This window comes from Schistocerca gregaria, chromosome 8, assembly GCF_023897955.1.
Source record: "Schistocerca gregaria isolate iqSchGreg1 chromosome 8, iqSchGreg1.2, whole genome shotgun sequence".
Classification (NCBI taxonomy): domain Eukaryota; kingdom Metazoa; phylum Arthropoda; class Insecta; order Orthoptera; family Acrididae; genus Schistocerca; species Schistocerca gregaria.
This window is the reverse complement of record NC_064927.1, coordinates 268,719,200-268,738,164: the sequence shown is the minus strand read 5'-3', so window position 1 is coordinate 268,738,164 and position 18,965 is coordinate 268,719,200. Positions and strand designations below refer to the sequence as shown.

General features: G+C 45.2%; 1 protein-coding gene across 2 annotated transcripts in view; it reads left to right on the top strand.

Annotated features, from left to right (window-relative positions):
• LOC126284613 (retinoblastoma-binding protein 5 homolog) overlaps positions 1 to 18,965 on the top strand; it is an 86,045-nt gene that overhangs the window by 10,785 nt on the left and 56,295 nt on the right. For both annotated transcript variants that reach the window (XM_049983678.1, XM_049983677.1), the window contains exon 4: positions 18,732 to 18,849. In XM_049983678.1, the coding sequence (XP_049839635.1) occupies positions 18,732 to 18,849 (118 nt within the window). The remainder of the gene's footprint in view (positions 1 to 18,731; positions 18,850 to 18,965) is intronic.

The window sequence follows — 18,965 nt, the reverse complement described above, 5'->3', positions numbered from 1 at the left end:
GACCACAACAACAACAACAACAAGCTCCTGTGAATTAGTATGGGTGGAGGTTACACTCAACAACCATGCTAGGTTATTAATTGGCTCCTTTTACCGACCTCCCAACTCAGCAGCATTAGTGGCAGAACAACTGAGAGAAAATCTGTAATGCATTTCACATACATTTTCTCAGCATGTTATAGTCTTAGGTGGAGATTTCAATTTACCAGATATAAACTGGGACACCCAGATGTTTAGGACGGGTGGTAGGGACAGAGCATTGAGTGACATTATACTGAGTGCACTATCCGAAACTTACCTCGGGCAATTAAACAGAGAACCGACTGGTGGAGATAACATCTTGGACCTACTGATAACAAACAGACCCAAACTTTTCCACTCTGTAAGCGCAGATCAGGGAATCAGTGATCATAAGGCTGTTGCAGCATCCCTGAATATGGAAGTAAATAGCAATATAGAAGAAGGGAGGAAGGTTTATCTGTTTAGCAAGAGTAATAGAAGGCAGATCAGATCAAAATGAAAATTTCTGTTCGGGCACTGAAAATGTTGTGTGTTTATGGAAAAAGTTCAAGGCAATCGTAAAATGCGTTTTGACAGGTACATGCCAAGTAAAACTGTGAGGGACGGGAAAAACCCACCGTGGTTCAACAACAAAGTTAGGAGACTCCTGCGAAAGCAGAGAGAGCTTCACTGCAAGTTTAAACGCAGCCAAAACCTCTCAGACAAACAGAAGCTAAACGATGTCAAAGTTAGCATAAGGAGGGCTATGCATGAAGCTCTCAGTGAATTCGAAAGTAAAATTCTGTGTACCGACTTGACAGAAAATCCCAGGAAGTTCTGGTCTTATGTTAAATCAGTAAATGGCTCAAAACAGCATATCCAGACACTCTGAAATGATGATGGCATTGAAACAGAGGATGACGCGCAAAGCTGAAATAATAAGCACCTTTTTCCAAAGCTGTTTCACAGAGGAAGACCGCACTGCAGTTCCTTCTCTAAATCCTCGCACAAACGAAAAAATGGCTGGCATCAAAATAAGTGTCCAAGGAATAGAAAAGCAACTGAAATCACTCAACAGAGGAAAGTCCACTGGTCCGCCTGCGGGTTCGGGGGTTAGAATAGTCCCGCGGTATTCCTGCCTGTCGTAAGAGGCGACTAAAAGGAGTCTCAAACTTTTCGGCCTTATATGATGGTCCCCTGTTGGGTTTGACCTCCATCTCTCAAAATTTTCCGAAGAGCGAGCCGATTGGGGAAGGGCGCCTTACTTGGTGCATTGTGTCCATCTTGCGATCAGACCTTTCGCCAGCTTATACACCGTTGAACTGCAGTCCTGTCCGCTCTCCATCTCTTGGGCATGACTCTTTTCTCTGCGTGCAGATAACACCTTGCACTGTGCAGTGCCTCTTTCTGCACCAACGGTGACCATGGACCACATGTTACCTAACATCCAGCACGGTAGCCAGTCCGTTGTGGTGGGGCCGCCATGTACCCTGTTGGTTATAGCCCCCCTGACAACACAGGGATCGCTCTACTGATGCCTGCGCCATTAACTCCCCACGTATGCCAGGGAGTAGATGCCTATCCTCCAGGGGTATCGGGACTCCCGGCAACGGCCATCCTGCCAGGTGGCTCTTGCCATGGCTGGGTGGCGCCTGTGGGGAGGGCCCTTGGTCAGAGTAAGTGGCATCAGGGCGGATGACCCGCAATGAAGTGTGGTACATAGTCTCTCGCTGGTGGCCAGCCGCCAGCAGTCTCTAAGCGTTCTCGGGCTCAGTTTAATGCTCAGAAGTACGATCCGAAAACATTCCCCTCCCTGGCCACACCGTGGGAGGAACGTAAGTCTCAGGATGGCAGTAGCAGTTATTCGCCCCGCTTCTTAGTTTGTACGAGGGCTGATGGGGAGTCTTTTCTCTCCACAAAGCCTCAGTTCTTCGTCGAGCATTTAGAGGACAAGTTTGGGGAGGTGGAGGGCTTGTCAAAAATGCGCTCTGCGTCAGTCCTGATATAAACGGCATCCTCTGCCCAGTCACGACGGTTACTCGCTTGTGACAAGTTGGGGGATGTTGCCGTTACGATCACACCCCATAAGAGTTTAAATATGGTCCAGGGAGTTATTTACCATAGGGATCTTCTTTTGCAGTCTGATGAAGAGCTGCGCGCCAATTTAGAGCGTTGAGGTGTACATTTCGTCCGGCGCGTTCATCGGGGTCCGAAGGAAAATCAGATTGCTACCGGTGCCTTCATCCTGGCCTTCGAAGGGGATACCTTACCGGAAAAGGTCAAGGTGATGGTCTACCGATGTGATGTTAAGCCCTATATCCCTCCCCCGATGCATTGCTTTAAGTGCTGGAAGTTCGCCATATATCTTCTCGCTGCACTTCCAGCCCCACATGTCGAGATTGCAGACGCCCATCACATCCCAATACTCCATGTGCCCCGCCTCTTATCTGTGTCAATTGCAGGAAGCACCATTCACCTTGCTCGCCAGACTGCCGAATTTTCCAGAAAGAGCGTAAAAGCATGGAATACAAGACCCTGGACCGACTAACCTATACTGAGGCCAAAAGGAAATACGACCGACTCCATCCTGTGAGAATGACATCTTCCTACGCTGCTGCAACAACACCTGTGCTAGCCCCGTCTGTTTCTCAAATTGTGGCCGGATCGACGAGTAGTACAACTCCTGCCCCCTCGCCAGTGGGGGGGGGGGGGGGGGGGGGCTCTACCCACCGGGTTGCTCCTACGCCACCTACCTCAGGAGCAACACCATCCCACCCATCGGGGACGTCCGTCCCCACTTCTACGCTGGAGAAGTGTCCAATTTCTTCGGCTTCTCACGCTCGCAAGGGGTCCCTTGGGTCCCTCCCTTCCCAGGTTTCTGCCAGCGAGAAGGCTGACGACCGACAGTGGCGTAAGTGCCCGCAATCAGCTGGTCGTAGGGCTTCACGATCCTCCTCCGTCCCGGAGACTGAATCGGTGATGCCCTCCCAGTCGGTGGGACCCAAGGAACGGCGTGAGAAACCCAAGAAGAGCTCTCAGCCCAAGGAACTCGCGGTGGCAGCCATCCCACCGCAACCTTCCAGCTCTGCGTCTGAGGATGCGGTGGAGATTCTGGCGTCCGCTGAGGACCTCGATCTCGCCCGTCCATCAGACACCATGGAAAGCACTATCACAGGTGCTAAATCGGAGGCAGCAGGTGACCCAGCGGCGTAATCTCCCTCCCCAGTCCCATCACGCTTTTCTCAGCCATCGACAACACCATCCTCCAGTGGAACTGCAGCGGTTTCTTCCACCATCTAGCTGAGCTCTGCCAACTTATCAGCCTTCACCCTTTCCTCTGCATTGCTCTGCAGGAAACTTGGTTTCCGGCAATGCGAACCCCCGCCCTCCGTGGCTACCGGGGTTATTATAAGAACTGGGCAGCTTATGAAAGGGTGTCTGGTGGCGTCTGCATATATGTCCTGAACTCTCTTCACAGCGAGTCTGTACCTCTCCAAACACCTTTAGAGGCTGTCGCTGTTCGGGTGTGGACGCCACAGGCTGTTACCGTCTGCAGTCTTTACCTTCCACCGGATGGTGATGTTGCACAGCATGTCCTGGCTGCTCTGATAGCCCAATTGCCGCCACTTTTCTTGTTACTGGGCGACTTTAACGCCCATAACCATCTGTGGGGTGGGTCGGTGGCAACAGGTCGAGGCGCCATCGTTGAACATTTATTGGCGCAGCTCGATCTCTCGATATTAAATGATGGTGCCTTCACACACTTCAGTGTGGCGCATGGCACATACTCCGCCATTGACCTTTCGATCTGTAGCCCTAGCCTCTTACCGTCTGTCCAATGGAGAGTGTATGACGACCTTTGTGGTAGTGACCACTTTCCGATCTTTCTGTCACTACCACAGCGTCAGTCTTCTGGGCGCCCTAGCAGATGGGCTCTGAATAAGGCTGACTAGGTCTTGTTCTCCTCCACTGCTGCTATTGAGCCTCTCTCTAACGATGACATTGATGCAGTGGTTCAATCGGTCACCACCGGCATCGTTACTGCCACCATTCCCCGTTCTTCTGGGTCCCCTCGGCGGCGGACTGTGCCTTGGTGGTCGCCTGAGATCGCTGAAGCGATTAAAGCTCGCCGGCGGGCGCTCCAGCGTTACAAGCGACATCCCTCAATCGAACACCTTATCGCCTTCAAACGGCTGCGTGCGCGAGCCCGCCGCATTATCCGCCAATGCAAGCAGGAGTGCTGGGAGCGGTATGTGTCCACCATTGGCCTCCATGTCACTCCATTGCAGGTCTGGGCCAAGATTCGCCGCCTCTATAGCTATCGGACCCCTGTCAGTGTCCCTGCGCTCTCACTGAATGGAGCAGTTTGTACTGACTCCGACGTCATTGCAAACCGCTTGGCAGAGCACTTTGCTCTGAATTCCGCTTCTGCCAACTACCCCTTGGGCTTCCGCTCCATTAAAGAGTGGATAGAACGTTGGAGTCTTTCTTTTCGCACCCACCATCCTGAATTATACAATGTTCCATTCAGTGAGTGGGAATTCCGCAGTGCCCTCGCCGCTTGTCCTGATACCGCTCCTGGCCCAGATAGCATCCACTCTCAGATGCTGAAACACCTTTCAGTGGACTGCCAGCGACGCCTCCTCGACCTTTACAACCGCATTTGGGTCGAGGGTGAGTTTCCGTCGCAATGGCGGGAAAGTCTTGTTGTCCCCATTCTGAAACCAGGGAAGAACCCTTTGGAGGTGGACAGCTACTGTCCCATTAGCCTCACCAACGTTCTTTGCAAGATGCTTGAACGGATGGTGAGCCGGCGCTTGAATTGGGTACTGGAGTCTCGGGGCCTTCTGGCTCCGTCTCAGGGTGGGTTCCGTAAAGGCAGCTCCGCCTTGCCACTGGTGCCTTGCAGACCAGCCCTGTGGACAGCATACTTGTGGAGGCAGATGTCCCTCCACTGCGGTTACGACGCCAACAATTACTGGCTGCTTATTCTATCCATGTTTTTAGCTCGCCCGGGCATCCAAATTACCGTGTCCTGTTCCCGCAGTCAGTCGTCCGTCTGCCACAACGTGGGCCCCGGTCAGGTTGTCCGATCGCCGTACACGTCAAACAGCTTCTCTACGGGCTTGAGTGTTTCCCTGTACCACCTCCATTCCGGGCCCCTCTGTGTACACCCCCATGGTGTGTGCCTTGCCCTTGCCTTCGGCTCGACTTGGCACAGGGCCCGAAGGACTCAGTCCCTCCGGTGGCCTTCCGAGGCCACTTTTATTCCATCCTGGCCACATATCAGGGCTCTGGCGTTGTCTATACCGACGGTTCGATGGTTGCTGGTCGTGTCGGTTATGCACTAACTCTAGGGGACCATTCTGAACAACGTTCGTTGCCGGCTGGCTGCAGTGTTTACACTGCTGAGCTGGTTGCCATCTTTTGTGCCCTAGAGTATATCCGCTCCTGCTCAGGTGAGTCCTTCGTTATCTGTAGCGATTCCCTGAGCGGTTTACAAGCACTCGACCAGTGTTTCCCTTGTTCTCGTCTGGTGATGGCTATCCAGGAGTCCCTGCATACTCTTGCCCGTTGCGGCAGATCTGTGGTCTTCGTTTGGATCCCGGGCCATGTTGGGATACCCGGAAATGAAACTGTTGACAGCCTGGCGAAAGAGGCCACTAGTGCACCATCTCTGGAGATTGGCCTCCCGGCGACTGATTTGCGGGCACTATTACGCCACAAAGTTTTCGATTTATGGGACGCTGATTGGCGCAACCTGCCCGTGCCAAACAAACTCGGCCGTATCAAGGAGACGACGACTACTGTGTGTGGCGGTCATCCATGCGAGCCAACCGCAGGGAATCAGTCGTCCTTTGTCGGCTCCGCATTGGCCACACCCGACTCACGCACAGTTATTTACTGTGTCGTGAGGATCCCCCTCTTTGTCGTTGTGGGGCGTCCTTGACGGTGGTCCATATTCTGTTGGAGTGCGCCCTTTTAACTGTGCTCAGGCAGACTTTTGCGCTGCCTGATACGCTCCCTGCGCTGTTATCTGACGACTCTTCCATAGCGGACATAGTTCTGCGTTTTATTCGGGCAGGGGGATTTTATCGCTTAATGTAAGTGTGTGTTTTTGTGTTGATTCTGGCCTATGGCCTACAATTTTTTTTTTTTTTTTTCTCTCGGTGGTTGGCTTTTCCCCTTTTGTTTGTATGGTCGGCCAACCACCGTCACACTCTGTGTGATTTTAGTTCGTCTTGTCTGGTCTTTGTCTACGTTTCTTTTGTTCTGTGTCGTCTGTCTTATCATCTGTTGATCGTTTTTATCCTCTGTGGGTGTTTTTAGTATTTGGAAAAAGGGACCGATGACCGTAGCAGTCTGGTCCCTTTAACACCCACAAACCAACCAAAGTCCACTGGACCTGACAGGATACCAATTCGATTCTACACAGAGTATGCGAAAGAACTTGCCCCCTTCTAACAGCCGTGTACCGCAAGTCCCTAGAGGAACGGAAGGTTCCAAATGATTGGAAAAGAGCACAGGTAGTCCCAGCCTTCAAGAAGGGTAGTCGAGCAGATGCGCCAAACTAGAGGCCTATATCTCTGACATCGATCTGTTGTAGACTTTTAGAACATGTTTTTTGCTCGCGTATCATGTCATTTCTGGAAACCCAGAATCTACTCTGTAGGAATCAACATGGATCCCGAAAAACAGCGATCGTTTGAGACCCAACTCGCTTTATTTGTTCATGAGACCCAGAAAATATTCTATACAGACTCCCAGGTAGATGCCATTTTCCATTACTTCCGGACGGCGTTCGATACAGTTACCGTATTTACTCGAATCTAAGCCGCACTCGAATCTAGGCCGCACCTGAAAAATGAGACTCGAAATAAAGGAAAAAAAATTTTCCCGAATCTAAGCCGCACCTGAAATTTGAGACTCAAAATTCAAGGGGAGAGACAAGTTTTAGGCCGCACCTCCAAATAGAAACATAATTGGTCCATTGTAATATGAGACACAATTTACGTCGAATGAATGACGATACAGCTAGAGTAGTTTGACTCGGTTCGAGTCGTAAGCTTAGCAGTTAAGCTTTACCAGGTTGCCATTGCTATGCGCCAGGCACTCCGTCCGTATTTATTCGGGTACCCTTCCTTTTTCACGTGCTTCGTCTGGTTTGAATCGATTGCTTACTTTGCTTTGATCTGATAAGTGCTGTTTTCTTTGTTATAGGTGTTTACGTCACTCTAAGCTGAAAATGCTTTACTGTACTGTGGCATGCATTGTTTGTCGCATTCTAATAGTGCACGTTTACGGCCTGTCGCGAGCTCGCGGTATGGCTTGCTTTTGTGCGCGCTACCGCGGCTTACAATATAAAAAAAAGAGGAATCGTCTCATTAGCGAAACAATGGCAAGAGACTGCTATTTGCTGTTACTTACACTGCTGCTTTCTTTGATAATGATCAACAAGAACCAAATAATAGACTGCGTATGATAGAACATGTTCTGAACGAGAGTTAGGCGAAAATTTTTCTCCGTTTGAAAATCTTTGCGGCCACTTCTTTAGTACATCAAATTCCGCACAGAAATTAGAGTCACCTTAGATTTAAAAATCTAGTTAGTTGCCTTGCTTCATTTCTGACTGTATCACTATTAGGCATAAGAATAATATAAATATAAACATCACACGATACGTATATTCTTCCGTGTTTGCTGTTGTCTACTCTATTTTAGTAGTTTATTAGGCAGACAGGATTTAAATGAGATTGCAGCCAGCACGAAAGAATACATGCCAAAATGTTTATATTCGTATTATTCTTATGGTGAAGAGAATACTGCATGTGATTCACATTTCATCAGGTTCCTATTAGCAACCATCTCTGCTCACTGGTAGGAAAAAATTCAGAAAGTAGAGTTGGCGATATTGACAAATAGTTTTGCCAGTTGGATTTTCGTAGTACATTGAAATGCTGCTACATTCGAAGATGAACAATACGGAATTTGTATTTACTTCGTTGGATAATGTATGAAAATGCAGTGGTCGAAACTCGGGGCGGAGAAAAACAAGCTCATCTTCCACCTTTCTTTTTTTTTTAATTTACTTACTGACGCAGAGGTTTTGGCGCCAGTATTTATCTTTGTGCCTACAAAGCATGCCTTTGTAGTGCTACATATATTCGACGGCAGAACTTAGTTGTGGCGGCACCTACCAACATTTTTCAGAACTTCCGCTAGCTTTGCACTCGATTCTAAGCCGCAGGCGGTTTTTTGGATTACAAAAACCGAAAAAAAAGTGGGGCTTAGATTCGAGTAAATACGGTACGCACTATCGCCTGATAAACAAAGTAAGAGCCTACGGAATATCAGACCAGCTGTGTGGCTGGATTAAAGAGTTTTTTAGCAATCAGAACACAGCATGTTGTTCTCAACGGAGAGACGTTAAAGTAACCTCTGGCGTGCGAGTGTTATGGGATCATTGCTTTTCACAATATATATAAATGACCTAGTAGACAGTGTCAAGTTCCATGCGTCTTTTCGCGGATGATGCTGTAGTATACAGAGAAGCTGCAGCATTAGAAAATTGCAGCGAAATGCAGGAAGAGCTGCAGCGGATAGGCACTTTGTGCAGGGAGTGGCAACTGGCCCTTAACATAGACAAATGTAATGTATTGCGAATACATAGAAAGAAGGATCCTTTATTGTATGATTATATGGTAGCAGAACAAACACTGGTAGCAGTTACTTCTGTAAAATATGTGGGAGTGTGCGTACGGAACGATTTGAAGTGGAATTATCATATAAAATTAATTGTTGGTAATGCGGGTGCCAGGTTGAGATTCATGGGGTAGTCCTTAGAAAATGTAGTCCATCAACAAAGGAGGTGGCTTACAAAACACTTGTTCGACCTATACTTGAGTATTGCTCATCAGTGTGGGATCCATACCAGGTCGGGCTACCATAGGAGATAGAGAAGATCCAAAGGAGAGCGGCACGTTTCGTCACAGGGTTATTTGGTAAGCGTTATGGAGATGTTTAGCAAACTCAAGTGGCAGACTCTGCTAGAGAGGCACTTTGCATCGCAGTGTAGCTTGCTGTCCAGGTTTCGAGAGGGTGCATTTCTGGATGAAGTATCGAATATATTGCTTCCCCCTACTTATACCTCCCGAGGAGATCACGAATGTAAATTTAGAGAGATTCGAGCATGCATGGAGGTTTTCTGGCAGTCGTTCTTCCCGCAAACCATATGCGACTGGAACAAGAAAGGGAGGTAATGACAGTGGCACGTAAAGTGCCCTCCGCCACACACCGTTGGGTGGCTTGCGTAGTATAAATGTAGATGTAGGGGGCACTAAATATATCTTGAGCTAACTTTTCTTTTACCGGAATAAAAAATAATCAAGTCACATACAAAGTTTAAGAAAGTTTTATTTAAACTGATTAACACATGTACAAAGCCAAATACCATGTTATGATATAAAATGTGCCTATTCTTCCTGCCAAATTGGTTAATTACATTGCCAATAGGACAAGACTTCTGGCATAAGAAGCCACCCTCATTATGCCTACAGTCTTGTCAAAGAGGGCGGAGGAGCAAACAGAGGTTCAGGGCGCTCTCTTGTCCTAGGAGTGGGAAACTGCTCCTAAAGGCGGAAGAATCGGCAATGATTAACGGCATGAGGATACAGAAGGCAATGGAAACCACTGCATTAAAGATACGTAATGTGTGTCCACAGGACATATGGTCTGTAATTGACGAAGTGTCATGATGATGTCTCCATTGGCAAAGGATTCCGGAATGGTCCCCCATTTGGATCTCTGGGAGGGGACTGCCAAGGGGGAGGTTACCATGAGAAAAAGAGTTGGGTCTTGGAATGTCAGAAGCTTGAATGTGGTAGGGAAACTAGAAAATCTGAAAAAGGGAATGCAAAGGCTCAATCTACATTTAGTAGGGGTCAGTGAAGTGAAGTGGGAAGAAGAGGAGGATTTCTGGTCAGATGAGTATAGGGTAACATCAACAGCTGCACAAAGTGGTATAGCTGGAATAGGATTCATTATGAATAGGAAGTTAGGGCATAGTGTGTGTTACTGTGAACAGTTCAGTGACAGGGTTGTTCTTATCAGAATTGACAGCAAACCAACACCTACAGCGATAGTTCAGGTATACCTGCCGATGTCGCAAGCTGAATTTGAAGAGATAGTGTCTGAGGATACTGAAAGGGTAATACAGTATGTAAAGAGGGATGAAAATCTAATAATCATGGGGGACTGGAATGCATTGTTACGGAAGGAGTTGCAGAAAAGGTTACAGTAGAATATGGGCTTGGGAGAAGGTATGAGAGAGGAGAAAGACTAATTGAGTTCTGTAGCAAGTTTCAGCTAGTAATAGCGAATACTCTGTTCAAGAATCACAAGAGGAGGAAGTATATTTGGAAAAGGCCGGGTGATACGGGAATATTTCACTTAAATTATATCCTGGTCAGACAGAGATTCCGAAATCAGATACTGGATTGTAAGGCATAGATATAGACTCAGATCACAGTATAGTAGTGATGAAGAGTAGGCTGAAATTTAAGACATTAGTCGGAAAGAATCAATACGCAAAGAAGTGGGATACAGGAGTGCTAAGGAATGATGAGGTATGGTTGAACTTCTCTAAGGCTATAGATACAGTAATAAGGAATATCTCAGTAGGCAGTACATTTGAAGAGGAATGGACACCTCAAAAAAACAAAAAGAAAGAGGGGGGGGGGGGGTGCATCACAGAAGTTGGGACAAAAAACGTAGGTACAAAGAAGGTAACTGCAGAGAAACCATGTGTAACAGAAGAAATACTTCAAATGATTGATGAAAGGAGGAATACAAAAAAATCCATAAAACTCAGGAATAGAGAAATACAAATATCTGAGGAATGAAATAAATAGGAAGTGCAGGGAAGCTAAGACGAAATGGTTGCAGGAAAAATGTGAAGATGTTTAAAAGAAATGATTGTCGGGAGGACAGACTTAGTATTCAGCAAAGTCAAAACAACCTTCAGTGACATTAAAAGCAAGGGTAATAACATTGAGAGTGCAATGAGAATTCCACTGTTAAATGTAGAGGAAAGAGTGGATAGGTGGAAAGAATACATTGAAAGCCTCTATATGGAGGAAGATTTCTCTGATGTGATAGAAGAAGAAACAGGAGTCAATTTAGAAGAGTTAGGGGATCCAGTATTAGAATCAGAATTTAAAAGATCTTTGGAGGACTTCAGATCAAATAAGGCAGAAGGGATAGATAACATTCCATCAGAATTTATAAAACCATTGGGGGAAGTGACAACAAAACAACTATTCACTTTGGTGTGTAGAATGTATGAGTCTGGCGACATACCGTCTGACTTTTGGAAAAGTATCATCCACACAATTCCGAAGATGGCAAGAGCTGACAAGTGCAAGAATTATTGCACAGTCAGCTTAACAGCATTGCTTACAAGAATAATATACAGAAGAATGGAAAAGAAAATTGAGGATTCTCAAGATGGTGATCAGTTTGGCTTTAGGAAAGGTAAAGGCATGAGAGAGGCAATTTTGATGTTACGGATAATAATGGAAGCAAGGTTAAAGAAAAATAAAGACACGTTCATAGGATTTGTTGACCTGGAAAAAGCATTCAACAATGTAAAATGGTGCAAGATGTTCGAAATTCTGAAAACAGTAGGGTAAGCAATAGGGAGATACGGGTCATATACAATATGTACAACAGCCAAGAGGGAATAGTAAGAGACGACAACCAAGAACGAAGTGCTCGTATTAAAAAGGGTGTAAGACAAGGATGTAGCCTTTCGCCCCAACTGTTCACTCTGTATGTCGAGGAAGCAATGATGGAAATAAAAGAAAGGTTCAGGAGTGGAATTAAAATTCAAGGTGAAAGGATATCAATAATACGATTTGCTGATGACATTGCTATCCTGAATGAAAGTGAAGAATAATAACATGATCTGCTGAACAGAATGAACAGTCTAATGAGTACAGAATATGGATTGAGAGTAAATAAAAGAAAAGCAAAGGTAATGAGAAGTAGTAGAAATGAGATCAATGAGAAACTTAACATTAGGGTTGATGGTCACGAAGTAGATGAAGTTAAGGAATTCTTCTACCTAGGGAGCAAAATAACCAATGACAGATGGAGCAAGGAGGACATCAAAAGCAGATTAGCAATGGCAAAAAGGGCATTCCTGGCCAAGAGAAGTCTACTAATAATAAATATCGTCCTTAATTTGAGGAAGAAATTTCTGAGAATGTACATCTGGAGTACAGCATTGTTTAGTAGTGAAACATGGACTGTGGGAAACAGAAGAGAATTCAAAGCATTTGAGGTGTATGCTACAGACGAATGTTGAAAATTAGGGGGACTGATAAGGTAAGGAATGAGGAGGTTCTGCGCAGAATTGGAGAGGAAAGTAATATGTGGAAAACACTGTTAAGGAGAAGGGACAGGATGATAAGTCATCTGTTAAGACATCAGGTAATGACTTCCATGGTACTAGAGTAAGCTGTAGAGGGCAAAAACTGTAGAGGGAGGCAGAGACTGGAATACATCCAGCAAATAATTGAGGATGTAGAGGTTTGCAAGTGCTACTCTGAGATGAAGTTAGCACAGGAGAGGAATTCGTGGCAGACCCCATCAAACCAGTCAGAGGACTGAGAGATGACATGGACGCGCATGCTACATCGGAAAGTACAACTACTTGATCTCAAAGTCTACTGACAAACGAATAGCGTGCGGGCTGACTGGCGGGGGCGATGCAGGTGGCCCCGCAAGGGGGGTGGGCGTGTCCCGCACACCCCTCATGTGAATCCGCCACTGCCCTCCTGGCCAAAGAAGTGTCCTCCTCCTTCAGCACCTGCCGGTGATTGGGCTTGCTCCTGGGACCCCTCTCCCCAGTGTATTTCAGGCCAGAAGACTCCTTCCACCACTTGGCCATAAGCCACACCGCCTGTGCACCTCAAGGTCACCCGCTATCTTTCGGTTCCAGATCTTGCAGACACCTGTACTCCCTCTGTGCCCTGCCCCCCACCACCTCCAAAAGAGAAGAAGAAAAAGAAGAAACATAAGTCTCAAGACAAGGTGCCCCTAGAGGTAGCATGTCCCAGTTGCATTCTGACATTAACATTTTATTTATGGAAGTCATCCCATCCATGTTGGCGACAACTACTGATCGAGGGATATAACCTCCTCCTTGGCTTCGTTATGTCTAACTTGGACTCTCGCCACACGATCATCCAGTGGAATTGCAATGGGTACTATCATCACCCACCGGAAATGCAACATCTTGTCTTCTCTTATTCTGCGTTCTGTCTTGCCCTTCAAGAAACGCATTTCTGTGATGACCACTCTCCAATATTTTGCGGTTATCGAGCGTTCTGTTGGGAACCGTGCCAGCCTCAGGGTAGCATCTGGTGGGGTCTGCACTTTGGTTTGTTCTGATGTCATTATTGAATGTATCCCTCTGTATATCAACTTGGAAGCAATAGTGGTTCGAGTGGAAACGAATCTGGCAATCACCATTTGCAATGTCTACCTCCCTCCAGGTAGGTCGCTTCCTTACGCTGAACTGTCTACCTTAATCCAGCAACTCCTGCCCCATTTCTTCTCCTTGGGGACTTCAATGCCCACTACCCACTGTGGGGGAGTGTCACTTCAATGGGTAGGGATCTCCTGATTGACCAACTTATCACGGACCAAGGTTTGTGTCTCCTCAATAATGGTTCCCCTACCCACTTCAGTGCCGCTCATGGCACCTTCTCTGCTATCGATCTCATGACTCCCCTGGCCTCATGGCTCCCCTACATTGGTGAACCCATGATGACCTTTATGACAGTGACCACTTTCCGGTGATTTTATCGTTCCCCTGCTGTCGCCAGGCAGACAGGTCCCCACATCGGGCATTCCACAGGGCCAGTTGGCCTTTTGTAAATGTCTACTGTGCACTTCAACAGCTTCTTCTCAAAATCCATTGATGTAGTCGTACAAGGTGTCTGCCACTATTCTTCATGCTGCTGGCACTGCTGTCCCCCTATCCACAGATCCCTCTCGTCATTGAACAGTACCGTGGAGGACTGAGGATGTCGCTGTTGCTGTCCAGGACTGCCAACGGGCTCTGCAACAATTTAAGCAAAATCCTTCACAGACCAACCTCCCCACTTTTAAGCGTCTCCATGCTAAGGCTCATAACCTTATTAAACGGAGTAAAAAGGAATGCTGGGAGCACTATGTTTCCTCCCTGGGGACATATGCCTCATCATCGCAAGTTTGGTCCAAGCTCCATGGCCTTCTGGGGCACCATCGACAGTCAGTTGTCCAGGGTCTTGACCTCCAGGTTGCTCTGTGCACCGATCCATTGGACCTCACAGAACACCTTGCAACACACTTTGCGACGGCATCGGCGTCCTTTCCCTATCCTATTGCCTTTCTCTGGCAGAAACGCAGAGTTGAACAGACCCCACTCTGTTTCGTCCTGCACCACCCTGAGCCCTATAATGTGCCCTTCACTGAATGGGAATTGTTGCAGTCTCTTACCTCTTCCAAAGACACGGCCCGGATTCCATCCACAACCAGATGATCCAACACCTGGGCGTACCCCAGGGCAGCATCTCCTCAGGGTCTTCAACCACTTTTGGCTCTTGGGTGCTTTTCCGTCACAATGGCAAGACAGTATAGTTATCCCCATCCTTAACCCCAGGAAGAACCCAAAGTCTCTTGATAACTACCACCCAATTAGCCCTACGAATGTACTTTGTAAACTGCTTGAGAGGATAGTCAGCTTCAGATTATGTTGGGTAGTCAAATCTTGGAGCCTTTTGTCCCCGTATCAGTGTGGCTTCTGGACAGGACGCTCTCCAACTGACCATTTACTCAGATTGGAATCAGCCACCTGACAGGTCTTTACACACTGCCGGCACCTTGTCTAGCTCTTCTTTGACCTACATAAGGCGTACAACATGGCTTGGCACCAACACATTTTAGTAACCCTCCATGACTGGTGCTTCCACGATCCCCTTCCGATTTTTATCTGTGCGAGTTTTTATCTCACCAGCTCTTTCGTGTCCAAGTTGGCACTTCCCTCAGCAGACCTCAGATTCAGGAGAACGATATCCCACAGGGTTCTTGCTAAGTGTCATACACTTCCTCATTGTCATCAGTTGTGGGCCTCTGGTTACCCCGGTGTTGTACGTTGACGATTTTTGCATCTGGTGCAGCTCCCACTCGGTAGCATCTGCTTAGTGCGAGCTCCAAGGCGGCATTCAGTGGGCCTCTGCGTGGGCCACCTCCCATGGATTTCAGCTTTCTCCCTCCAGAATGCGGGTTATGCATTTTGTCGTTGACCTACAGTACACCCCAGTCCAGAAATTTATTTAGGCCATCACCTCCTAGATGTCGAAGCACAGTCCTGTTTCTTGGACCTTATTTTTTATAACAAGCTGACAGGGCTGCCCCACATTCGCCACCTGTAGGCTACATGTAGCCCAGACTAGATTATGGTAGTCAGGTTTATGGCTCAGCAACTCCTTCCACTTTGAAACTGCTTGACCCTGTCCATCATTGTGGGGTGCATCTGGCTATTGTGTTCCACATTAGTCCTGTTGATAGTCTCCTCACCGAAGCGGGGATTTCCCCTCTACACATACAACGGAGCCAACTCCTTGTTTCTTACACAATCACCATTCGCCAATTCCCTGACCATCCTGTGTACCCTGTGCTGTTTGCCAATCACGGATGTCTCCCTCCTAACACCCGCCATTGGGTGGGATTGACGGTTGGCCTGTGTCTCACTTCCCCCCTGTCGGATCTCCACTCACTGGACTGCACCCCATGTCTTTCCTCCCATACTGCCACCCCCTTGGATGGTGCCTAGACCACGGATTAAGACTGGCTTTGAACACCATTTATTGCTGGGATAATGTAGTGTATTCACAGCAGAGCTTCTAGCCATTCACAGGGCCCTCCTTGTTATTTCTCTCCATTTTCTTTTTATATTTATTTTTCTCGTTCTCTGATTTCATAATTTTACTTTTTGGACCATGTACTTTGCTTCTCCTTATTTTCTTTCTCACCTCTCTCCTTACAGATATTCCTTCTTTACTTGGTCCACAAAAATCTTGTTTACTCTTTGTCCAGAAAGATCATGTTCATGTGGTTCTGGACTGTAAGGTGAGATTTGTATATTCTTCTGCATCTCCAGGTCTTTTTCCCTTGTTTTCAGGGTGTTTGTAGTCCTGTTTCTCCATTCTCTCCTGATCTTTCTTCTCTCTCTATTTTCTATGTCAGATATTTTGTTTTTGCAGGTTTTTCCTTTCTCTTGTCTTCTGTATCACATGTTTTTGTGGGTAATTTTTAATCCTTTCCCCTTCTCTCCACATACTGAGGCACTTACGCTTGTTTCTTTTATGGGTCTGACGTACTTATTCCAGAAATTTGATTAATTGTATTTTAAACTTTTAAGCTAAACTATTTTTGCATTCAGAAGTCTCACATCCCGTGAATACAATGCTTTTACTGAATACACTAAAGACTGAAATTTGAAAGTTTATGAATTATAAGTATCTTTTTACCCCTATTAATAACATCAAATGTAACAATCACAGCAGCATTACCTTCCTTGTTTGGTGAGATACGTGTCTAAAATGTACACATGCATAGGTCCCACTTCAATAATTTCAATATGATGGTTTTTATTTGATAATATGTAATAAAATAATGCAATCCTACATCATATGCAAAGTAAATAAAGTGTAGAGAAAAAATTAGCTCTTACAATGACTTATTACAATTAAGCATATTTAGTTATAGTATAAGGTAATGTATTACACTCAGAAATTATAGATTATAAAGTAAGAAAAAGTGCAAAGTTTTGTAGCCTGACTTAATGTTTGTTACATCCATCAACATGAATGTCATACCTGTGGACACACCATATCCATGGATGTGATGTCTACGGGCATGAAAGATTTTCTAAAATGTTGAATTTAAACAGTTACATTAAATTTATAAATAATATGTCCATGGATGTGATGTCTACGGGCATGAAAGATTTTCTAAAATGTTGAATTTAAACAGTTACATTAAATTTATAAATAATATGTTATATAATTAATTGAAATGAATTAACAATACCTTTGATTCATAAATGATTACATGTTATCTTACATCTAAATGTAAAGCGGTCATGGGCGCAGATGTGACACAATGATGATAACAATGGACAAAAATTTACCTTAATAGCAACCTTTCCTCTCCCAAGCAAGTCATCAACTACATACAGTAATGTCTTTTGACAAAATGGCTGCTTGCTAGTCTTCGTCAATATTATAAAAATACTACTGCTGCCCTCTGGTGTGACTATAGCAATTACCATTTGTGTCTGTGAACACGACTTAAAATTTGGGTACATGAGTTTAGAATATTGTAAAACGTAGTCCCTTTTGCAATTTCTTTTTAAGTTAAAGTATGTATTTTAGAAAATAATATTTTACTGTTTACCTAAGAAATTTATTTTGAACTTGTTACAACTGTGCATACTGGAGCTGGGGCAGTCCATTCTGTGGTCAGTTTTTAAAATTACATCATAAAATTTTTGTCAGTATAGTATGTTACAATATATATCTTAATAATTTTTATATAGATTTAATAGCCTGTAAAGATTTCTGCTTCACGTATTGTGCTGGGACAAGAAAGATTTGTTTTTGTGGTAATGACCCTTACATTGGAATGTTCTGTTGTGAGTTGGCAAAGCCAAGGAATTTGGGAGCTGAAAGGTGGTGACAAACTTAACTGTACATTAGCTCGAGTTTTGGGCTAGGTTGGAATGTAGGCCTAACTGTTTGGTTGTGAGTTGGCAAAGCCAACAAATGAGAAATCTAAAATAAAATTTTTTTAAAAAAAAAACTTGGTTGTTGTAACAGTCTGATCACTGGCTTAGCTCGACACCTAGGTTCAGTTGCAGTGCATCAGTTTTACTTGCAAGCATTAAATTTATACTCTTCATTGTCACATATATTTGTTTGTTCTGAATATTTCATGAATTATAAGTTTATGGTTAGGTAATGATCTAACAGTACAGCTTAAATTAAGTTAATAAAATATTTGCCTGTTTCTTGTGAATGTGTAAAGGTTTCAGAGGTTGTGAGATAATGATGGGAGAATGAGATGATAATGGGAGAATGCCACAGTATTCCTTTGAAAGATTTTGTCTCCTGCTCTCCCGTTGGCTGCATAGACACAGTAGCAAACAGACCCATTTCCTTCCCATCATAAGTACGACACCGGCCCTGATGTAGACTTTTATATGATATCTACACTTTACATGATAACTAGACTTTTATGAGATGTCTAGATATTTATATGATAACCACAATGACAGACCTCTAAATCCATGTTACATGTACACATTTCTCACACAGGCAGACTTTTACATTTTTTTATCTTTTTAATTACCCTGTTTCAGCCTCATATTTTAGTGCGTTTAAGGTGTTATTTGGAGTTAAGACAATCTAGTTTCTTCAGAAATAGAATTTTATTGTACCTTCAACTGTGTAGTTCATAGTAGTATATGAACGGATGCAACCAAATATGATCACTTAGTGCACTATTGGGACACACTGTTTTACGAATTACATTTTTTCTACATAAGTGTAGATCATAAAAGTTTATCTTTTAAATTCCCTTATAATGTTATGGCCTGTTTTTATTTTTGCACATTTCAGTTGGTCAAGGAATGGACATAAGCTGCTTAGTGCTTCAACAGACAATAATGTTTGCACCTGGGATGTTCTATCTGGAGAATGTGACCAGAAGTATCGTTTTCCATCACCAATCCTCAAGGTAAGGAAAACAAAGACTACACTCATTTTTTAATGACTGATGGAGAGCGCCGTCTCTCCTGCTGCAAAAATAGCTAGAGCCTGGCTGATATACGCATGTGCTTGAAAACACTGTTG